Here is a 24,994-nt window from a genome sequence, read left to right as displayed (position 1 = left end):
AGGCAATTGGCAAATAATGTAATGCGAGGGATAAGAGTTTGTGATGGGTACTTGGTGTGTCTTGACTTGGCGTAGATCACCCCGGCAATGGCGCCAGAAATCCTTCTTGCTACCTCTTGAGCATGTGTTCGTTTTTCCTTGAAGAGAAAAGGGTGATGCAGCAAAGTAGCGTAAGTATCTCCCTCAGTTTTTGAGAACCAAGGTATCAATCCAGTAGAAGACTACACGCAAGTCGCCTAGTACCTGCACAAACAATCAAGAACCTTGCAACCAACGCGATAAAGGGGTTGTCAATCCCTTCACGGCCACTTGCAAAAGTGAGATATGATAAAGATAATTAGATAAATATTTTTGGTATTTTTATGGTATAGATTGGAAAATAAAGATTGCAAAATAAATAGTAAACTAGAATTATAGATTGGAAACTTATATGATGTAAAGTAGACCCAGGGGCCATAGGTTTCACTAGTGGCTTCTCTCAAGATAGCATGTATTACCGTGGGTGAACAAATTACTGCCGAGCAATTGATAGAAAAGAGTATAGTTATGATGATATCCAAGGCAATGGTCATGAATATAGGCATCACGTCCGTGACAAGTAGACCGAAAAAATTCTGCATCTACTACTATTACTCCACACATCGACCGCTATCCAGCATGCATCTAGAGTATTAAGTTCATAAAAACGGAGTAACGCATTAGGCAAGATGACATGATGTAGAGGGATAAACTCAAGCAATATGATATAAACCCCATCTTTTTATCCTCGATGACAACAATACAATACGTGTCGTTTCCCTTTCTGTCACTGGGATCGAGCACTGCAAGATTGAACCCAAAGCTAAGCACTTCTCCCATTGCAAGAAAGATCAATCTAGTAGGCCAAACCAAACCGATAATTTGAAGAGACTTGCAAAGATATAAAATCATGCATGTAAGCATTCAGAGAAGAATCAAATAATATTCATAGATAATCAAGTTCATAAACCCACAATTCATCAGACCTCGGCAAACACACTACAAAAGAGTTACATCAAATAAATCTCCAAGAGAATCAGGAGAACTTTGTATTGAGATCGAAAGAGAGAGAAGAAGCCATCTAGGTAATAACTATGGACCCGAAGGTCTGTGGTAAACTACTCACACATCATCGGAGAGGCTATGGTGTTGATGTAGAAGCCCTCCGTGATCGAATCCACCTCCGGCGGAGCGCTGAAAAGCGCCCCAAGATGGGATCTCATGGGTACAGAAGGTTGTGGCGGTGGAAAAGGTGTTTCGTGGCTCTCCCCATTGGTTTCAGGGTATAAGAGTATATATAGGAGAAAGAAGTAGGTTGGTGGAGCTGCGAGGGGCCCACGAGGGTGGGGCTCGCGCCCAATCCCTTGGGGCGCGCCCTCCTGCCTCATGACTTCCTCGCTGCTTTCTTGACATCCACTCCAAGTCTCCTGGATTGCGTTTATTCCAAAAGTGATCCTCGCGAAGGTTTTATTCCATTTGGATTCCGTTTGATATTTCTTTTCCACGAAACACTGAAATAGGCAAAAAAAACAGCAATTTGCACTAGGCCATTAAACATCCAAAACAAATAATATAATAGCATGGAAGAATAAAAAATTATAGATACGTTGAAGACGTATCAAGCATCCCCAAGCTTAATTCCTTCTCGTCCTCGAGTAGGTAAATGATAAAAATAGATTTTTTATGTGGAATGCTACCTAATATAATTTTCAATGTAATTCCTTTATTGTGGCATGAATGTTCAGATCTGAAATATTCAATACAAAAGTTTAATATTGACATAAAAATAATAATACTTCAAGCATACTAACTAAGAAATTATGTCTTCTCAAAATGACATGGCCAAAGAAAGCTTATCCCTACAAAATTATATAGTTTGGCTATGCTTCATTTTCGTCACACAAAATTCCTCTCATCATGCACAACCCAGATGACAAGCCAAGCAATTGTTTCATACTTTAGTAATCTCGAACTTTTTTCAACTTTCACGCAATACATGAGCGAAAGCCATGGACATAACACTATGGGTGGAATAGAATATAATGATGGGGGTTGTGTGGAGAAGACAAAAAAGGAGAAAGTCTCACATTGATGCGGCTAATCAACGGGCTATAGAGATGCCCATCAATTGATGTCAATGCGAGGAGTAGGGATTGCCATGCAACGGATGCACTAGAGCTATAAATGTATGAAAGCTCAACAAAAGAAACTAAGTGGGTGTGCATCCAACTTGCTTGCTCACGAAGACCTAGGGCATTTGAGGAAGCCCATTATTGGAATATACAAGCCAATTTCTATAATGAAAAATTCCCACTAGTATATGAAAGTGACAATATAAGAGACTCTCTATCATGAAGATCATGATGCTACTTTGAAGCACAAGCATGGAAAAAAGATAGTAGCATTGTCCTTTTTTTTATTTTTTTCCTTTTTTGGCCTTTCTCTCTTTTTTTGGCCTTTTTTGGGACAATGCTTTATTAATGATGATCATCACACTTCTATTTATTTACAACTCAAAGATTACAACTCGATACTAGAACAAAGTATGACTCTATATGAATGCCTCCGGCGGTGTATCGGGATGGGCAATGAATCAAGAGTGACATGTATGAAATTATGCATGGTGGCTTTTCCACAAATACGATGTCAACTACATGATCATGCAAGGCAATATGACAATGATAAAGTGTGTGATAATAAACGTAACGGTGGAAAGTTGTATGGCAGTATATCTCGAAATGGTTATGGAAATGTCATAATAGGTAGGTATGGTGACTGTCCTGAGGAAGATATAAGGAGGTTTATGTGTGATAAAACGTATCATATCACGAGGGTTGGATGCACTGGCGAAGTTTGCACCAACTCTCAAGGTGAGAAAGGGCAATGCACGGTACCAAAGAGGCTAGCAATGATGGGAAGGTGAGAGTGCGTATAATCCGTGGACTCAACATTAGTCATAAAGAACTCACATACTTATTGCAAAAATCTACAAGTCATCAAAAACCAAGCATTACGCACATGCTCCTAGGGGGATAGATTGGTAGGAAAAGACCATCACTCATCTCCGACCGCCACTCATAAGGAGGACAATCAAAGAAACACCTCATGCTTCAAATTTGTCACACAACGTTCACCATACGTGTATGCTACGGGACTTGCAAACTCTAACACAAGTATTTCTCAAATTCACAACTACTCAACTAGCATGACTCTAATATTACCATCTTCATATCTCAAAATAATCATCAAGTATCAAACTTCTTATAGTATTCAATGCACTCTATATGAAAGTTTTTATTATACCCATCTTGGATGCCTATCATATTAGGACTAATTTTATAGCCAAAGCAAATTACCATGCTGTTCTAAAGGACTCTCAAAATAATATAAGCGAAGCATGAGATCAATAATTTTTATAAAATAAAACCACCACCGTGCCCTAAAAGATATAAGTGAAGCGCTAGAGCAAAATTATCTAGCTTAAAAGATATAAGTGAAGCACAAAGAGTATTCTAATAAATTCCGATTCTTGTGTCTCTCTCCAAAAGGTGTGTACAGCAAGGATGATTGGGGTAAACTAAAAATCAAAGACTCAAATCATACAAGACGCTCCAAGCAAAACACATATCATGTGGTGAATAAAAATATAGCCTCAAGTAAAGTTACCGATGGACGAAGACGAAAGAGGGGATGCCTTCCGGGGCATCCCCAAGCTTAGGCTTTTGGTTGTCCTTGAATTTTACCTTGGGGTGCCTTGAGAATCTCCAAGCTTAGGATCTTGCCACTCCTTATTTCAAAATCCATCAAATCTTTACCCAAAAACTTAAAAACTTCACAACACAAAACTTAACAGAAAATCTCATGAGCTCTGTTAATATAAGAAAACAAATCACCATTTTAAGATACTGTAATGAACTCATTATTTATTTATATTGATGTTAAACCTACTGTATTCCAACTTTTCTATGGTTCATACCCCCGACACTAGCCATAGATTCATCAAAATAAGCAAACAACACACGAAAAATAGAATCTGTCAAAAACTGAACAGTCTGTAGTAATCTGTAGGTTTCGAATACTTTTGTAACTCCAAAAATTCTGATAAATTAGGACGTCCTAAATAATTTGTATATTGATCTATTGCAGTTGGAATCGCTATTTTATCGCTCTATGGTAAAAAATTAAAATTATTCTCGTGAGCGCATACTTTTTGTTTTATGAGCAAGATTAAACAACAATCATCCAAGAAGATCCTAAAGACTTTACTTGGCACAAACACTAATTAAAATATTAAAAACACAATCATAACAGAGGATAGATGATTTATTTATTACTAACTAGGAACAAAAGACAAGAAACAAAAATAAAATTGGGTTGCCTCCCAACTTTGTTTAACGCCCCTAGCTAGGCATAAAAATAAGAATAAATTTAGGTATTATCATCTTTGGTATGCAATCCATAAGTGGATCTCATAATAGATTCATAAGGTAATTTAACTTTCTTCCTAGGAAAGTGTTCCATGCTTTTCCTTAATGGAAATTGGAATCTAATATTTCCTTCTTTCATATCAATAATTGCACCAATCGTTCTAAGAAAAGGTCTACCAAGAATAATATGACAAGTACAATTGCAATCTATATCAAGAACAATAAAATCTACTGGCACATAATTACTATTCGCAACAATAAGAACATCATTAATCCTTTCCATAGGTTTTTTAATAGTGGAATCCGCAAAATGCAAATTTAAAGAACAATTATCAAATTCACGGAAACCTAACACATCACACAAAGTTCTTGAAATTGTGGAAACACTAGCACCCAAATCACATAAAGCATAGCATTCATGATCTTTAATTTTAATTTTAATAGTAGGTTCCCACTCATAGGGATGGCAGTTTTGCCCATGGGTATGGATACCCGCGGGTACCCTACCCGAAAACAATGAGTATGGGCAAGACTTAAAGAGATTTTCTACCCACGGGTAATGGGTATCCATACCCGTAAACTATATGGGTAGGGCATGGGTAAGAAATGGTGCACATGGGTAACCCAATGGATATCCAAATTTTTTTTAATAAATGAAAATAACTCCTATAACATGTGGTGTTAACATCCAACTCATATGGTCCAACCCTAAATCTCGTATTCGTTAAACAAGTCATAGGTCATAGGCTCATAATCACTTGCTCACCACTCCTCATACATCCTATATGTGACTTCTCAAAAAGATAAAGTATCTACTCTTCGCTACCAGACTCTTGTCGAACACTCGATTCAGCAATCCCCAATTCCCACCACCACCTTCCAGTACGTCGGCCTTCCACCAACCGCTGCTCATACTCCCCTGATGCCTCCAAGAGGCCACCCATTGAAGGAGGCCACATACGTGCTATACTACTCTACCATGATCTTACTTGAATTTTGAACTCATTTCTCTACCTCTTAAGAATTCGAATGCTATATATTGTATCCAATGGATACACATTGGGTATAGGGTACCCGATGAGTATCGGCATGGGTGTCAATAGTTTATATCCATGGATATTGAAGTGGGTGGATATAAAAAGTTTCTATAGATATGAGTTTGGGTAGAAGGAGATTATACCCACCCGTACCCTACCCATTGCCTCAGACAGTACTCCGCGGCCCTGAGTCTGGACCGCATACTCGATTGACCGGCTCGATCGCCCCGAAGCCGAACCGCAACTTGAATGATTCTCATCACACGCACCCACTTGCGCGCGCTCCCTGCCCTGCCTGTCAGTGCAACTGCTGGCTTGCCGTCCTTATATATACCCCGCTCTCGTTGTTTTCCTCCACTCCACATCCCACTCCAAAGCTTTGCTTGGCTCTCCCGTACCTGACCTCTCCTTCCATCGAGGCAATCCCAGTGCTCCTCCTCCCCTCTATCGTCCATGGACTGCTCTAGTTCCAAAGAGACGCCACCGCACAAGTAACTCTCTAACTAACTTGTGTATATTTGTGTGTATGTATTGGCGTCAGTGAGATGTAATTCGTGGTTGACTTTGTTTTGCGTCATGATTAACTTTGGTTATCGATCAGGGCGTGGTGGACCGGCGAGACGGTGGCGGTGGTGACGGGGGCCAACCGTGGCATTGGGCACGCGCTGGCCGCGCGCCTGGCGGAGCAGGGGCTGTCCGTGGTGCTCACGGCGCGGGACGAGGCCCGCGGGGAGGCCGCCGCCGCCGAGCTCCGCGCCAGGGGTCTCCCGTCCGTGCGGTTCCGCCGCCTCGACGTCACCGACTCCGCCTCTGTCGCCGCCTTCGCCTCCTGGATCCGCGACGATGTCGGCGGCCTCGACATTCTGGTGAGCCGCACGATCGTCTATTTTTCGTCGTCTATTTCGCTGCTTCTCCCCTAAATTCCCGCCGCCTGCCATTTTCCTCTCTCCGGCCGGGTTAATTTGATTTGAAGTTTCACATGACCCCCTCCCCCCTACCCCGGCAAAACATGTGGTGTGCTAAAGTAGCTGTTTATCAATTAATCAGCCATGTTAACCACCCGATTGTGTAGGTAATTAGGGTTAGGGGTTGGCTTACCTACTAGTCTACCATGCATACATACTACTCTACCCCCTTTTTTGCCCCAAATGACAAGTACTGCCATACTACTCCGATCCACTATAGACAAATTTTGCAACTCGCACCCCACTAGCAATAACATATGTCCTTTTGCAAAGCATGACCAGCTACTTTCTGCTAAATTAAATGTGCATATGCCGTTTCTAAAGAGAAAATGCGTTTATGCTAAATAAGGCATGTCGGTGAAGTATATCTGGTACTCCTAGTAGTTGGGTACAGTTATGATCGTGAACTAAAACATTGTTGGCCGGCCCACAGAAAACCAATGACAGACTGCAACCACCAGTAACTACAAGAGGTAGTGTTTCAGTGGAACAGACTTGTTAACCCAAACGTCACTCCACAGCCGAAATTAGAGCCAAGTCATCACCAGTAACAGCGGGTCAATTAGGGCACGCCACGGCCCACGGCCCTCAGTGTAGTAATCAGCTGACCTTTTCTTTTTCCCTTCATATACATTGTAAGAAAGCGTCGTCGATAGTGATCTTGGCACTTAATAAGTCGCAATTTTATTATCCTAACTAGTAGTATGTGAACTCATGCAACAATCTTTCTGTTAGGTCACCAAATCGATCACAATTATTATTTCTCTTAGAATAAAAAAATAAAGATTTCGATATTTGTATAGTTTGTACGTACAAAGTGCCGGAATTAGATGTGAGCCTCAGCCTCTTGCTTGTGTCGATCGAGATACCACATAGAGCAGGTCAACCACGCACAGAAGATGCTTCGTGCATTCTGCTACAGTAATCGATCCCTGCATATTGTCTGTTGAGGGGTTCCATTTAAACTAACCAGCAGTGTGGTCCAAAGTCCACGAGCCAGATTATACACGATTCATTTTTTTAGAAACCAGAAACGAACAATGCGAAGATCCACTGCATGCAGTTCGATCCAGATATTATTATTTTCCGATGCAATCGCCGTTGCTGGCAACGTGAGGGCGGCGAACAAACTAGTAGTAATATCACAAGCTTGTGTTCCATGACGATGGAACAGCCAAGTACAAGAGCTAGCTGTTCTTCAGACGAGCCAGTGCTATACTAGTATAAGATAATTGCAAGTTGCCGCAGTCGCTACAATCCAGGTCATCACAGATTATAGCGACATCATCATAGAAGGCGGCCGTTGATTTCTACAATATATCTGTGCTATTGTCACAAAATAGCAGCGGAGTTTTCATCTCTCTTTTTTGCTAGTTTGTTTGCGGATAGTATGTGAAACGGTCTTTTTAAAAAATCTACATACTGAACTGCTGTTCCTGAAAATTTCTATATAAGAACGTAATGTTCCTGTTACCTTTTTGCTCGACGGAGTGAAAGAAACCATAATCATAATCCAACTCTTGGAGAAATAACAGAGGATAAGTTACTGAACTGGGTACATTATCTAGTTGTCTTAATCATTGTATCGATTTGTTGATACTTATCCGTCATCAGCTGTGACTAGTACTATCTGGAATGCTTAGTTAAATTAGGGCAAAGGTACATAGCAGTAGGCCAGTAGCCCAAATAGCAAAATTTCTAATTCTAGGCCTATATCAGCAAGACGGCAAAAGCTCCACCAGAAAGAACAAAGGGAAAATAAGCTGCTGAATTGGTGCATGGTAGATGTAACCTACCAGGGCTACCACCTCACAATCACATGCTTTCAGGATTTGTTTTCTTCGTAGCCAAACCCTAGGAATCTTCTTAATAAGTCTGACGTGAGTTATGTGATTCTGAAACCAAGCCTCTTGCCTCCTGCAGGTGAACAATGCCGGGGTATCGTTCAACGAGATCGACACCAACTCGGTGGAGCATGCTGAGACGGTCCTCAAGACCAACTTTTACGGAGCCAAGATGCTCATCGAGGCGCTCCTGCCCCTTTTCCGTCGATCCTCTGGGACCAGCCGGATCCTGAACCTCAGCTCCCAGCTTGGCCTTCTCAATGTAAGCTATCATGCTGTTAAGTAAACTACCAGTACTGTGCTTGTTCTCTGACGCTGCAAAACATCTTGTAATTGTCGTCTCCTACTAATTTAACACTAGCACGTTTTGTGCAGCATGAGGCAAATAGCGCGCTCAGACGGTTCACTTTACGTTATACTCCCTTCGTCCCGTAATGTAAGACGTTTTTTTGACACTACACTAGTGTTAAAAAACGTCTTACATTATGGGACGGAGGGATTAGGTTATACTAATAGTATGAATAATGATTTTGGAACCAAATCTTCTTCTCACATGATCGCACTAGTTGTCAAGCGAGTGGGAACTTAAAAGAGTGAGCGCGCTGCGCACATGCCAGTGATGAGTGATGACTCAAAACCTTGTTTATTTTGCGGGTCAAATCAGGTTTAAATAAATAGCATTTGATTAAGGGGCAAACAGCTTGACTATGAGCTCGTTATCAGCTGATTCAGCCATCGGCTGTGGACTCTGAAGTTTGAACGCACAAACTCTCCTCCAGAAACAATGTCAATTCTCTTGAGTCAAACTGTCAGAGCACATGACAGCATCAGTGTCCTGTTTCCACACCGTGACCAGCTAGTCCAAGGCCATCTGAATTCTGAAACAATGTCCAATTCCATGCTCAACACTGAGTTCATTAGTAGTAGTAGTATATTTCTGAAACAATGTCCAATTCCATGCTCAACACAACGAAGGGATGCAGTTTTGGCAGGCCAAATTTCAGAAATAAATTGTTGTGTGTTGATCTTTTTTGCAGAAGGTGAGGGACCCGTCGTTGAGGAGCATGCTGCTGGACGAGGGCAGGCTGACGGAGCAGCAGGTCGAGGCCATGGCGTCGCGGTTCCTGGCGCAGGTGAAGGACGGGACGTGGCAGGACCACGGGTGGCCGGCCGTGTGGACGGACTACGCGGTCTCCAAGCTGGCCCTCAACGCCTACTCCCGCCTCCTCGCCGCGCGGCTGCGGGGGGCCGTAGCTGTCAACTGCTTCTGCCCCGGGTTCACGCGGACAGACATGACGCGGGGGTGGGGCAAGCGCACCGCCGAGGAGGCCGGCCGCGTCGCCGCGGGGCTCGCGCTGCTGCCCCCCGCCGACCTCCCCACAGGCAAGTTCTTCAAGTGGTCCACGCCGCAGCTCTACTCCAAGCTCTGACGACGACACCGCGCGCTGCATGGCGGAGCTGTGCGTAGCTGCACGCTTACGATTTGGCAAGAAAAAGATGGCCGTTTGTCCCAAAATGCAACTCCATCTCCTCACCAAGCTTGATGCCTCCGAACTATCACGCCCGTACAGTTCTCGAAGATTCGTGCTCGTCTTTTGACAGGATAGCCTATCACCCTCCACTTTGTAGAACAGAGCATGTAGAAACAAAAAAGCTCTCCTCCCTTCCTGCTGTAACAGAGCATGTACCACAAATAATTCTTAATTGTGTTTACAAAGGAAAAAAATCCACAAGTGTCGAACATTAGAAATCATGCGATGTATGCCCAAACCATGTTCATACACTCAGAAAGGTATGCACCCTTTTGTGTGTCCATGTATTACCCTCCTAAGGCTTCGGCGCGCGAGAGTGCCCTCCGTGCCGTCTGTTTCCCGCGAGCCTCCTGCCGCTGTCCCCTTGAGTGCTCTCGGTCATCCGATCTGCACACTTGATTGTTCAATTCTCCTGTCCAGCTGTACGTGTGTGCGCCGGACTACTCGGGGCGCCGCGGGTGCTACCTCGCGCTCTCCGGGTTCTCCTCGTGGACGGGTGACTTTGTCCTAGTTTGTCTCGGGGTTGGTTATATGTGTGACCACCCAGTCCCGGTAGGGGCCCCTAATCTATGTGCTTTCTGTGTCCGTCCTAGGATCAATTGCTAGCACACACAGATCATGGTGAAATAACAAGAAATATCACATGTCATATTATTAACACAGATCCAGTCTTAAATACATTACATACCTACTAGCTCAAGGTTAGCTTAATAACATGAGAAACATCTACTCATGTGTCTTCCATCTACTCACAAGTGGCAATTGAGTATAGCATCGTAACCCTACTTCTTATCTCTCCTTCGATATGGAAAATCCTACAGCATGATACGTTGCAGCTACGATGGTCAATACACTGAATGTATTGGCAAGTTACACATAATAACAACATATCTTATATTGTAAAAATATAAGGTAAAAGAGTTTCCAACCAGTTTTGTAACAAAATCCTTTCCGTCAAAACCATTTCCAGTCAAGTCCAATCACCTAATGACTACCCAAGGCTAAGCTGACCAACCTCCCGTTTCTAACCATAGATGAGAACCAACCGATTCCCAGAGATGATAAAGGGCATGTATGTTTCAAGCACGCTGAGTCAATGGCAACTCTAGAGCGCATCAACCTTCGACACATATCACTTGAAATGATGGTCCCGAAATACAAGTGCGCTCCCAATCATTGGCGCATTCAATGGGAACTCCAAAGCGCATCAAGCAATGAAGCATTCACATGATAACAAGTCCCGAAACCTACACTATATCGTAGACTCGACACTCTTGGTAAACATGTGGTTAACCTATACCATGTTCAGCATAGTATGGCAGCATAGTGAAACATGGAGGAAGCATTATCACTAGTATAAACTTTCCTGGTACTTCATGAACTTCTTCACATAAGCACAATCTTGGTAATTGGAGAAGTTCTTGACACACACAATCTTAGTAAGGCTACTCTTCGCTCTTGAACGATCTATCATTGATAAAGAGTTTACGTAAAGAACCATACAATACAATCAAACTTAACAGTACAGTGTAGTGCATGGCGTCAATGTTGATTGTGCTGTGAGATTAAGTGTTCATGTGTCAACTCATAAAGAATTAGGAAAACATACTAGTTGTTACTTGGGATACATGTGACATAAGGGTTCACATGCATGAAGTATCAATAGGGTAGGTTCATCACATAAGTGGTATGTGATGCAAAGTTGTATTGACATATTTAATTAACAAAAAGAATCATCACAACTGGACTTATGGTCTATGAACTATGTCTTGAATGATAATTCAAACTTGATTGGCCTTTTGAATTGAATACAAACTAACTTAATTTTGGTTTCGGCGGAGTTCATAATTAAACATGCCTTTAAGTTGAATTTGTAATTAAGTTTGAACCGGTTTGAACTCTTGAACTACATATCTGAATTTGAACTGGTTCAAATAATCTAAATTAGGTTCAAGTAAGTTGAGTAGGTTGACTTAAGTTTTGGGTTATAATTCAATTTGAATTTGAATAAGGTTTTATCTTATTTGAATTCAAATTGAATTGATTTTAAATAAGATTTGAATTTGCATTCAGTTGAGTTTGAATTTGTAAGGTTGGGTTCACGTTGAAATGAATTCATATATGATTAAGGTTGGTTCATGAATTCATTTGCAAAAGGTTTCATTTAATTTGAACCAATGAATTGTTCAATAGGTTCCCACTAGATTTAGACTAAATTCAAATTATGTTTGAATTTCATAAAGTAAAATATGATCCAAAATTATTTACTAAATTTGAATTTAGGTTACTGATTTGTCATGCAAAAAGAATTACTCAATTTTACCCTATGGTTTAAAAGTTATAACTTTTTTAAGTTTGGATTTAATTTGAATTAAAGCCTATGTTGAACTATATTTAATTTCAAATTTTAAAATATTTAATTTCAATAATAGTTAGTAAGCTGAAAATACAATTCAATATGTTTATTCTACAAAAATGATTATTTAAATTGGATTTACAATTTGCTAATTATACCCTTTTTAGCTTCTCACCCATGGCAGCTAGGTCATCGGAGAGCGTGGGGCCGGCGGCGTTGTCTCTGGCGTCGACAAATTAGGCGACTTGGGGGGGGGGGTGATGGCGGGTTGGTAAATGGGCTCTAGGAGGTGACGCAAGGACAATGGTGTCCACGGCTTGCCTCGGGGACGATGGTGGCTCGCCATAGATGCACGCGGCGAAGTTGCTTGTCGGGTGAAGATGTTGCACCTGATTTCGAGCTCCTATGGATGTGCGAATGGGTCAGAGAGATGCACACGAGCATGGCAAAGATGATAGACAAGGTGCCGAGGCCAAATGGGAGCTCACCTTGCCGTAGTGGAGTTGGCGGCGGGGAGCTTCAATCGTCAGCGATATGGTACGTAGAAGGATGCTACTTCTTGAGCTTTTGTTGTTTTTCCCTTGAAGAGAAAAGGGTGACACAGTGCTACTTCTTGAGTTTGCGTTGATTTTTCCCTTGAAGAGGAAAGGGTGATGCAGCAAAGTAGAGATAAGTATTTCCCTCAGTTAAGAACCAATGTATCAATCCAGTAGGAGGCACAAGCAAGTCCCCAATATATGCACCTACCCAAACTAACAAACACTTGCACACACTACTACAGGATGCTGCTAACGCGACACTATGATCAGAGACCCTTCGAGAAACTGTGTGCGATGCAATAATCACAAACGGTGGTGTATGAAAACCATCAAAAGTGTATAAAACGTTTGCGATGGAGGATGCATCAAACACGGTTCAGATTTTAGTTGCGTGTGCGATTAGGGCCCACAGTTCAGTTCAATGAACTGTTTGCGATGTGGAGGAACAAAAGAAATGGGCAGCCATATGAAGGCGTGTGCGATACACAGCATACGGTTCACTCGGATGAACTGTTTGTGATGAGGAGGAACAAAAGAAACGTGCAGCCGGATGAAGGTGTGTGCGATATACAACATACGGTTCACGCGGGATGAACTGTTTGTGATTAGGCAACAAAAGAAAAGGTCAGCCAGATGAAGGTGTGTGCAATATATGCATGTGGTTCACTCAGCACTTGTCGTCAGTGTGTGACCTCTGTGGCAACTGTTCGCTCCCCAGGCGCCTCTTCGTGTACCGTGGCAACCGTCCACCGACTCTTCGCCTTTCCCTCTCGATTTGGAACTGCTGCCGCACGCTAGCTCTTCCCCCTCCTCCATTTTCCTTCACCCTTCCTTCTGCCATTATTCGATCGTCTTCTCCAAGGAGGGAACAGGCCGGAAACGACCTCGTTATTCTTGCCCCGATCTGAATGATGACGCGGTGGAGGAACTCATTGATCGATGTGATGTCATCACCTCAGCTAGCATGGCAGGTTCGTTCAAGACCATTCTCGACTCAACTAATAACATCATTACAAGGAACCCAAGGGTCTAGGAGCGGTTTGATCTCCCCTATCTTCTTCTCCATGACCCTGCTGACTGGCACGGGGACGAGGGAATCCTTGCCTTGTCTAAGTTGATGCCTCTTGATAACGATACGTATGATGTTAATATGCCATCTCTTGAGGGCAAGGCTTAGGTAGGCACAAATGGAGATTGGGTTGTTTATATTGGGTAAAACTGCGAGTGTGAACTTGTGAATGTGTACACTCATCACTGGGTTCCACTTCCAAAAATCTCAGATGACTGCCCAGAGGTTGAGTACACCGGTATTCTATGTGAGTTCAAATACGGTCATGCTGACTGTCGTCTACGGAAGATAGCAATTTGTCGAGTTCCCACCCGCTCTTGGGATTACACGAACTATGAAGTTGTTTCTATATTCGACAAGCTTGTTGCCGTCCTTACTTCCACACCTCGATGGATATTGCTCAAAAATCAATTTCTGTACACGGATGAGTAATGTGATGCAATTCAATACGAGGGCCTTGTGTTTGCTGCCACCACTCGTGGCACTGTTCCTGATGCTTTCGGTACATTTGTCTTCCACCGTAATTATAATTGTTTCATCCACATGCATGCCGGTTAGCTAGTTTCCCTTTACTAATTAACCTTCTTGTGTTTCCAAGGTCCTGTGAACATTCCACCACCTATACCTGAAATTTTTTACGAGCATGAGGACGAGCAGGACCCATATACTCAGTGGCGCCTGATAACTTATTCCGATGGATCACCTCTTCTTGTCTGTATATAGGGTACTGCTGATGTTACTAAGGAAGCAGGTGTTGTCTCGCATGGTCGCACTCTCCGGACCTATTCCAACATCTGTTGCAGGGTATTCGGGATGGACACTAGTGTACTAGTGCCAACACCTTCTCCCTGGTTCAGTATTGAAAGTCTTGGAGGAAACTCGCTCTTCCTTGGACAAAACTATCCAATGATGGTGGAAGGCGATCCAGCTGCTGTTGACACAATATTACTACCATTTATGAGAAGCAATTGTATCTATACCTCAGACATTACTATGCTTCCCTACTGTCCCAATATGGGTCCTAACATAGGCCGCTTCAGCCTCGATGATCAGTCATGAGTTGGTCTCGAGATTGATAGTAGCTGGCCCTTCCTAGAGAATCACTTCTGGTTCAAAGCAAGTGTTTCCAACGCCGACGAGTGGTCGAGCTGAAGTTCATTTCATCGCTTTGTTATTTGTTCTGTGAGAAAAACTTTACTAGAATGTTTTGTTGGAAATGATCTATAATCCAACGTGTATCCTCGTTGTCGTTGTGGGTTGATGACTTGTTGTATGTAATCAATGGTACATTTGCATATGCGTCCATCAACTCACACTTGCTAGTGGTGTCCATATGAACAGTGCTATTGATTTTAGTTGAAAAATTAGATAGTGCTAGTGATTTGTAGCTGCATATTTTGACAAATCGCAGTGTTACAAGGTTGACAAATGGCAATGTTACTAGATAAACAAATGTCAATATTTCCAGTTTGACAAATGGCAACATACCCAAAATGAAAGATATGAAAATCTTACCCAATTGTTTGTACATGCTTGCACACAGGTCATGCAAAACAACCGTTTGCGTTGAAGGGATGCAGAAATCCTGCTCGGCACATTTTCCCTTGGCTTCCTAGGGAAGCTGTCAGTTTGCATACAGGTGTTCTAACTAAAACGTTTGCGATGAGTGTTTTATATTTAAAAACCATTGACCTTTTTTTCAAAAGAAAATCGTTTGATAAGTCTGTACATTAAGAGAGAAAAACACAAGTTCATTCAAACCATATCTTTCATTCAGTCACACTGCGAATTTATATTCATATGATCGAGAATTCGAGATACAGTATTAAACCCCAAAAAAACTATTTCCGGCGGCGGCGGAGGCGGCGTGCCGCACCGTCGTTGTCGTTGTCATCCTCCGGGATGCCGTTGTTGAAGTCTTCAAGGCAGCACAAAACTTTCTTCACTTGTAAATCAAACATCATGTCGTCGCGCGATCGACGGGCGGGGCGCGGGAGGACGGCAACTGGCGCCGCTGAGAGGTAGCGGTCGACGGCAGCGTCCCATGCCGCTGAGGTGGGCGCGCGCACGGGCATGGTGTCTACTACACAACCTTCTTCTTGTAGACGTTGTTGGGCCTCCAAGTGCAGAGGTTTGTAGGACAGTAGCAAATTTCCCTCAAGTGGATGACCTAAGGTTTATCAATCTGTGGGAGGCGTAGGATGTAACACCCCAGATATGATTTACCTAATATGTAATCCAACTCTTGCCGTTTCCGGCGTTAAGTTATTTTATTTTCTCGGGTTCGGGTTTTTGTCTCTGTGTGTTGTTGTTGTCATGCATCTCATATCATGTCATCATGTGCATTGCATTTGCATACGTGTTCGTCTCATGCATCCGAGCATTTTCCCCGTTGTCCGTTTTGCATTCCGACGCTCCGTTCTCCTCCGGTGGTCAGTTCTACTTTTCTCTCGTGTGTGGGGATTAAACATTTCCGCATTGGACCGAGACTTGCCAAGCGGCCTTGGTTTACTACCGGTAGACCGCCTATGAAGTTTCGTATCATTTGGACTTCGTTTGATGCTCCAACGGTTAATCGAGGGACCGAAAATGCCTCGTGTGTGTTGCAGCCCAACACCCCCCAATTTGGCCCAAAACCCACCAAAACCTTCTCCATCATCTAGAGCATTCGATAACGATCGCGTGGCCGAAAACCGCACCTCATTTGGACTCTCCTAACTCCCCCTATGCCTATTTAAAGGCCCCCTTCGAAATTCTCGTTTTCCTCTCCCCGAAACCCTAGATCCATCTCCACCCGCCGCCGCCGGACAAAAACTCGCAGGCCGGACAGTGTCCGACCCACGCCGCCGCCACCACGTGTCATCCTCCCGTTGGCCCGCGCCGCCGCCCCACTTCGTCGCCGCCGCCGGCCCGGGAGGCCCAGGACGGGCCCCCGAGGCCCATCTCCTCCGCCGCCTCATGCCCGCGCCCCGCCGCCGTCTTCCTCGGGGCCGGCCGCTGCCGCCCGGCGCGCCATCGCCGGCAGGAGCTCGCCCCGCCGCCACCGGACCTCGCCCCGCCGCCACAAGTCCTCGACGGAGTCGCCACGTCGCCGCCCCATCCTCCCTCTCGCCGGATCCGGCTCCCCCGCGCCAGAGCGGCGTCCTTTTCCTCGCCGGAGTAGGTGGCCCTCGCCGGCGACCTCGGATCTCGTCGGGTGAACAGTGGATCTCGCCGGGTGAACAGTAAACCCTAGAGGTTGCCACCTTTTTTTTCCGAAGTGTGCAGATCATATTGCCATGTTCATCGTGCCGTAACTTTGCATCCGTAGATCCGTTTTGGGCGTGTAGCATATCCAAATGTTTGTCTCAGAGAGCACATCATTTCATCTCATTGAATCATTTTCATTTGAGTTCATCTTGATGCCCGAAATGCTGTTGGAAGAGTGTTATTTGAGATAATTGTCAGATCTGCTGCTCCAAATAGCTATTTGTCATTTTTGCCATGATTAATGTGTGCATGATATGCCCCTGAGCTGTACATGTGTTTTTATATGCTTTGCCATCTTTCAAGAGGTGCAATCCATGTATTTTTGTGATTTGTGTGGTGACTAGCACAAGCTTGCAAAGTGGTGCATTTGTTAATGCTGATTTCAGGGAGTTAGCAATTCCACTAAGTCCTTGATCTGTTCTTATCAATATGCCATATGTTCATGTTGTTTCTTAGTGATCCGTGCCTCTTTTGAGGATGATCAGTAAGGATGTTTTGTTAATCTTGTAGTGCTCTATCAGTCCATGTCTTTGTTTGCAATTATTGAGCACCCTAGCTTGAGTCAATCGAGCTCTACTTTTGCTATTCCGTGAATCTGGGCAGATTGTCTACTTGTTAGCGATTTTGCCGAGGATGTTGTAGTTGATCCGTGCATGCTATGTCATTGTCCTTGCCATGTCTAGCTTGTATAATGAGTATTCTTGACGGGTGTATGCTTAGATGGTCATGCCTTGCTCTGTAGTGAGTGCATCGAGCCGTAAACATGCCTACTTGATATCTGATTTGCATGCTTCAGTTTTTCACTAAGTCTGTGATCTGATTATGTTTTTGCCATGTTCACATGCTTGTCATTGTATTTTTTGATCCCTTTTGGCTCAAGGTCACTAAGGGACTTTTGTTAAGCTCCTTGAGTAGCTCCATGCCATGCTTTACTTTGCCATGTTAAATTCCTGTAGCTTATAGTTTTCATGCTCGAAAGTGTGCTACCTGATTTGAAATTCCAGACAAGTGTTAATTTCACTAAGTCCGAAATCTGTTTACCAATTGCTCTTTTGCCATGATTGTTTGAACCTATTAATGATGAATTGGCCGTAGCTCAGTGTTCTTCTTTTGCTAAGCATCATGAATGGATCCCTGCCATGTATTTTGTTGCCATGTTTGAGTGCTGTAGCATATTAATCTTGTTGCATTTAGATGGCTACTTGCTGTTTATCGCAGACCGGTGCCATATTTGAATTGCTTGCCATTTCCAAACCGTGCATCCGATTCCGGCGATCTTTATATCGATTTCAACCGAAATCACATCACCTTTCCAGTGGAACACTTGGATTTCCAAGTTGAGGCCAGGTTCATTCATTCCTTGTCAAATCTTGCATATGCATCACATATCGCATCCCGCATAGCATACCATGTTTGCATCATGTTGTTTGAGCTTGCACGTGGTTGATTGTGTTCTTGTTGCTTGTTTGTCTTGTTTGGGTAGATTCGGGAGACGATTTCACTAACGAGGAGCCCGTTGAGTTTGCTTTCGAGGATCCAGTCAACTCTGACAACTTTGCAGGCAAGGTGATCATACCCTCGAAATCACTTCTATCTTTGCTTTGCTAGATGCTTGCTCTTTTGCTATGCCTATGCTACGATGCCTACCACTTGCTTATCATGCCTCCCAAATTGCCATGTCAAACCTCTAACCCACCATGTCTTAGCAAACCGTTGATTGGCTATGTTACCGCTTTGCTCAGCCCCTCTTATAGCGTTGCTAGTTGTAGGTGAAGTTTGGAGACCGTTCCTTGTTGGAACATTATTTTCTTGTTGGGATATCATTATATTATCTTGTTATCTTAATGCATCTATATACTTGGTAAAAGGTGGAAGGCTCGGCCTTTTAGCCTAGTGTTTTGTTCCACTCTTGCCGCCCTAGTTTCATTCATATCGGTGTTATGTTCCTGGATTTTGCGTTCCTTACGCGGTTGGGTAATAATGGGAACCCCTTGAGAGTTCGCCTTGAATAAAACTCCTCTAGCAATGCACAACCTTGGTTTTACCAATTGCCACCTAGCCTCTTTTTCCCTTTGGTTTCCGGAGCCCGAGGGTCATCTTATTTAAACCCCCCGGGCCAGTGCTCCTCTGAGTGTTGGTCCAGCCTGTCAGCTGCCGGTGGCCACCAGGGGCAACTCTGGGCTGGCCTACCCATACCCAAGACAATCTGAGTGTGCCCTGAGAACGAGACATGTGCAGCTCCTATCGGGATTTGTCGGCACATTCGGGCGGTGTTGCTGGATTTGTTTTAACTTGTCGAAGTGTCTTGTAGAACCGGGATACCGAGGCTGATCGGAATATCTCGGGAGAAGGTATATCCTTCGTTGACCATGAGAGCTTGTCATGGGCTAAGTTGGGACTCCCCTGCAGGGATTTGAACTTTCGAAAGCCATGCCCGCTGTTATGGGCAGATGGGAATTTGTTAATGTGTGGTTGTAGATAACTTGAACCTTAATTTAATTAAAAAGAATCAACCGTGTGTGTTACCGTGATGGTCTCTTCTCGGCGGAGTCCGGGAAGTGAACACGGTGTTGGAGTAATGCTTGCCGCAGGTTGTTCTCTAGTTATTCGTTCGCGCTTTGCCTTCTCTTCTCGCTCTCTTTTACGAACAGGTTAGCCACCATATATGCTAGTCGCTTGCTGCAGCTCCACATTTTTACCTTGACTTACCTATAGCTTAAATAGTCTTGATCGCGAGGGTGCGAGATTGCTGAGTCCCTGTGGCTCACAGGTTACTTCCAAACCAGATGCAGGGCCTGATGACTCCGTTCTAGATGATGCGCTTGAGTTCAAGTGGGAGTTCGACGAGGACTCACGCCGTTACTATGTGTCTTTCCCTGATGATCAGTAGTGGTGCCCAATTGGGGCGATCGGGACCGTGTCGCATGTTGGGTTGATCTTTTATTCTGGCACCGTAGTCGGGCCATGAGTGATTGGATGATGTAATGCTATTTATGTACTTTGTTTGACATGGCGAGTGTAAGCCAACTATGTACCTTCCCTTTTATTATCTATATTACATGGGATGTTGTGAAGATTGCCTTACTTGCGACATTGCTTTCAATGCGGTTATGCCTCTAAGTCGTGCTTCGACACGTAGGAGATATAGCCGCATCGATGGCGTTACAAGTTGGTATCAGAGCCTTCCCCGACCTTAGGAGCCCCCACTGATTGATTGTTTTTAGCAGCCGTTGTTGAGTCTAGAAAAATGTTTTGAGTTATTTAGAAATTATATATCGGAGAGTTTAGGAATTCCTTTTACTCCCCAGTCCCCTCATCGCTCTGGTAAGGCATCCTGGCGTAGAGTTTTGACTCTTCTCTTCTCAAATTTCACTAAATTTTTTTTAGGATCACGCGGGTATCTTGGAATCGTTCCGATGATTTTGTGATGAGAACATTGTTCTTGGTGCCTCCTATCATTTAGGGGTTGTGGCATGGTCCCGGGGAGTTGAGCTCCGAGGTGTTGTCGTCACAATTTTATCGTTGCAGTTCTGGAATACCTGAGTTTAGTACGCCGACATCGAAGATCTCTTTTATGCAGTTGTTGGTGAGATAACCTCGACACCACCCAGTACTGGGGTGGGAGTTCGGGATTATTGCCATAACTTATATAATGGATGCTTTTCGAAGGTTGAGGTAGATGGTTTCCGAAGTTTTTCTCGGTTATGTGTTGAAGGATGGATACAGCTAGATGTAGGATTTGCTAGATTTGGGTGAGATATTATGCTTCCCCTGTATCCCCAACACTTGATTGCATAACCGGAAAGGTTCGGGAGTTTCATAGGTGGGAATTCTTGTAGCTCTAGTTCTTCTTCCACGTATATTTGGTTTGAGATTGGGATTTCTTACCGAGTATTCGTTCTTGTTTCGTACCTTGTTGAATTATTCCTCTACCTAAATTCTAAGTGGCTTCTCAATTTATGGATATGTGACCATTTGAAGTGGAATGCCTTCGTTCTTATGTTCGGATGTGAAGACTATATGTGGCAATTTCAACCCGCTTGATTCAGCTTCCATTTTATCTGTCAATGTGCTAACGGATGTCACCCTCTTCAGGATGGCTCCCGCTAAGAGCAGCAATCAGAATCAGAATCAGGATCTGCCACCACCTCCCCCTCCTCCAGAGGCATGGCAAGTTGTGATGGCTGCTACCAATGCAAACACGTAGTTGATCATGCAAATTCTTCAAGAGCGCAATCAAGTGAACCAAGGCAACAATCAGAATCACTTTGCTACACTCAACCAGTTCCTTGCTAACCAGCCAAAGACCTTCAGCAATTGTGTTGAGGCAACTGATGCTGACGATTGGCTCGTGGACTTATGCAAGCATTTCGAGTGCAGTAACGTCAGACCTGAGGACTTTGTCAAGTTTGCTTCCTTCCAACTCAAAGACCAAGTTGCAGAATGGTTACAGCAGTACAAGGATTCCAGAGGAGGCCGTGTGATTACCTGGGATGAATTTCGTCAAGACTTCAAAGCTCATCATATTCCTCAGAGCGTGGTTGAAAGCAAGCGTGAGGAATTCCGCAACCTGAAGCAAGGTTCTATGTCTGTCTATGACTACAACAAGTTGTTTCAGAAGCTCACCCGCTTTGCTAAGCAGGACGTCCCTGACGAGAAGAGCATGATATACCAGTTCAGGGGTGGTCTCAGAGAAGAAATCTAGCTAGCTCTTGTTCTCTTTGAGCCCTTGAGGTACGATGAGTTCTACAACATGGCATTGAAGCAAGAGGCTGCTCAACTGAGGTGTGATGCTTCCAAGAAGCGAGTCAGAGATGCTACTCCTTCTTCCTCTACTCAAGTGGCCAAGCAGCAGAAGTATTGGCTTCCTCCTCCGTTCTGACAGCCGTATCAGAAGAGCAAAGGTGGCAGTGGATCTTCCCACCCACCCAACCCTGGCTTTCAGAACAAGACTTCGTCTCAAGCTCCAAGATCGAGTGCTCCATATCACCATCCGCTTTCAGAGGTCACGTGCAACAAGTGCCAACAGAAGGGTCACTATGCCAACAAATGCTTCAATCAGAGGCGTCTCCCTCCTCCTCCTCCTGTGAGATCGACAAGTATAGCTGTGGTCAAGCATAACCCCAAGTACGCTAAGGTCAATTTGATGAATGCAGCTCAGGCAGAGGACTCGTCAGATGTCATCATGGGTAACCTTCCTGTTAATGATATTCCGGCAAAAGTTCTTTTTGACACTGGTGCATCGCATTGTTTCATCTCGAGATCGTTTGCATCTAAGCATGGGTTGGCCTTGCAAATTTTGCCTAGACCATTAGTAGTTGTCTCTCCCGGTAGGCGCATGCATGCTAACTCCATTGATCCGGATGTTACTATCACTTTGGGTGACTACAAATTTCTATCTTCTCCTTCGGTTCTTGGTGACTCGGATATTGATATTATTCTCGGAATGGATTGGCTCTCTAAGGACAAGGCTCAGCTTGATTGTGCTGCCAGGAAGATTCAGTTGACTCATTCGTCTGAGGATGTAATTGTCTTTGCCGCTTGCGATGATACAATTCGTCTGTTTTCTCTCAATGAGAAGGGTGAACTGGATGCCATCTCTCAAATTCCAGTCGTTTGCGAATATCAAGACGTCTTTCTAGAAGAGCTTCTAGGAATGCCTCCGCACCGGCCAGTTGAATTCGTCATCGATCTTGAGTCTGGCACGGAACCGGTTTGCAAGCGTCCTTACAAGCTCGGACCTGAAGAGTTGAAGGATCTGAAGAAGAAACTCGATATTCAAGAATGAATGGGTCTCATCCGACCTAGTTCCTCTCCGTGGGGTTGTGGAGTTCTTTTTGTGAAGAAGAAGGATGGAACGGACCGACTTTGTGTTGACTACCGTCCATTGAACAAGAAGACTATCAAGAACAAATACCCACTTCCCAACATAAACGAGCTGTTCGAACAACTCAAAGGTGCCCAAGTATTCTCCAAGCTTGATCTCCGCATGGGTTATCACCAGATTCGTATCGGTGAGCAAGATACTCCCAAGACGGCTTTCAGGACAAGCTATGGTTCATATGAATACACTGTCATGTCTTTTGGCCTCGTCAACGCTCCTCCGACTTTCTCTCGCATGATGAATTTCATCTTCAACGCCTACACAAATGACTTTGTTTTGGTCTATCTCAACGACATTCTGGTCTTTTCGAAGAACAAGGAAGATCACACCAAGCACTTGCGTTTGGTGCTTGATAAGCTCAGGGAACACCAGTTCTACGCCAAGTTCTCTAAGTGCGAATTTTGGCTCGATGAGGTTCTTTATCTTGGGCATATCATCTCTGCCAAGGGCATTGCGGTGAATCCTGAGAAGGTGTCTACAATTGTGAATTGGGAACCACCTCAGAACGTCGGTCTTGCAAGCTACTGTCGAAGGTTCGTTGAGAAATTTTCAAAGATCGCGAAGCCTCTCTCAATTCTTCTCCAGAAGCACGTCAAGTACGTTTGGTCTCCGGAATGTGACATCGCTTTCAACAATTTCAAAGAGAAATTGGTCACCGCTCTAGTTCTGACTCCTCCTGATGAATCCAAACCGTTCGAGGTCTTCTGCGATGCCTCTCTTCAAGGTCTTGGTGCAGTGTTGATGCAAGAGAAGAAAGTTGTGGCTTATACATCTCGCCAGTTGAAGCCCAACAAGAAGAACTACCCCACTCATGACCTCGAGTTGTCGGCAGTTGTGCATGCTCTTTTGACTTGGAGACATCTCTTATTGGGAAGAAAAGTGGACATCTTCACTAACCACAAGAGTCTCAAGTACATCTTCACTCAGCCTAATCTCAACCTCAGGCAGACTCGATGGGTCAAAATGATTCAAGAGTATAATCCGAGTATCGAGTATACTCCAGGCAAGGCCAATGTGATTGCTGATGCATTGAGCAGGAAGGCTTATTGCAACAGTCTGATTCTCAAGCCTTATAAACCCGAGCTTTGTGAAGCTTTCCACAAACTCAATCTACAAGTTGTTCCTCAAGGTTTCCTCGCCAACCTTCAAGTCTCTCCTACCTTGGAAGACCAGATTCGCCAAGCCCAACTTCTTGATGCTATGGTGAAGAAGGTGAAGATTGGGATTGCCAAGAGCCAACCCAAGTACAAGTGCTATCGCCTTGATGACAAGGATACTCTCTTCTTCGAGGATCGTATTGTTGTGCCCAAAGGTGATCTTCGTAAAGTTATCATGAATGAGGCTCACAATTCACTCCTCTCCATCCACCCTGGGAGCACGAAGATGTATCAGGACCTCAAGCAGGCTTATTGGTGGACTCGAATGAAGCGCGAGATTGCTCAGTTCGTGAATGAGTGTGATGTCTACAGAAGAGTGAAGGAAGAACACCAAAGGCTAGTTGGTCTCCTCCAACCTCTTGCCATTCCAAAATGGAAGTTTGACCACATTGAGATGGACTTCGTGACTGGGTTTCCAAAGTCCAAGCGTGGCAATGATGCTGTATTCGTTGTCATCGACAAACTCACTAAAGTGGCTCATTTTCTGCCTATCAAAGAGTTTATCACTGCAGCTCAATTGGCGGAGCTCTATACCTCTCGAATTGTCTCGCTGCATGGTATTCCACAGGTGATCTCTTCAGACCGTGGCAGCATCTTTACCTCCAAGTTTTGGGATTCTTTTCAGAAGGCCATGGGCACCAACATCCGCTTCAGCACAGCTTTCCATCCTCAAACTAGCGGTCAAGTCGAGCGTGTCAATCAGATCCTTGAAGATATGCTCAGGGCTTGTGTGATCTCCTTCGGCATGAAGTGGGAAGATTGTCTTCCATATGTTGAATTCTCCTACAACAACAGTTTTCAAGCAAGTTCGGGCAAGGCGTCATTCGAAATTCTGTATGGCAGGAAGTGCCGTACCCCTCTCAACTGGTCTGAAACCGCTGTACGTCAACTTCGAGGAAATGACTTAATCACAGAGG

The 24,994-nt window shown here is 44.2% G+C and overlaps 1 protein-coding gene across 1 annotated transcript; it reads left to right on the top strand.

Annotated features, from left to right (window-relative positions):
* The first annotated feature begins 5,844 nt into the window (after positions 1-5,844).
* Positions 5,845-10,041, top strand: LOC119317062 ((+)-neomenthol dehydrogenase-like). Its single transcript, XM_037591455.1, has 4 exons — positions 5,845-5,973; positions 6,084-6,348; positions 8,371-8,553; positions 9,329-10,041. Exons 1-4 carry the CDS (start codon positions 5,936-5,938, stop codon positions 9,719-9,721), a joined length of 879 nt encoding a protein of 292 aa, XP_037447352.1. The 5' UTR covers positions 5,845-5,935; the 3' UTR covers positions 9,722-10,041.
* The last annotated feature ends 14,953 nt before the right edge of the window (positions 10,042-24,994 follow it).

This window comes from Triticum dicoccoides, chromosome 6A (genome assembly GCF_002162155.2).
Source record: "Triticum dicoccoides isolate Atlit2015 ecotype Zavitan chromosome 6A, WEW_v2.0, whole genome shotgun sequence".
Lineage (NCBI taxonomy): Eukaryota > Viridiplantae > Streptophyta > Magnoliopsida > Poales > Poaceae > Triticum > Triticum dicoccoides.
The sequence above is the reverse complement of the archived record's forward strand: the minus strand, read 5'-3'. Positions and strand labels throughout refer to the sequence as shown.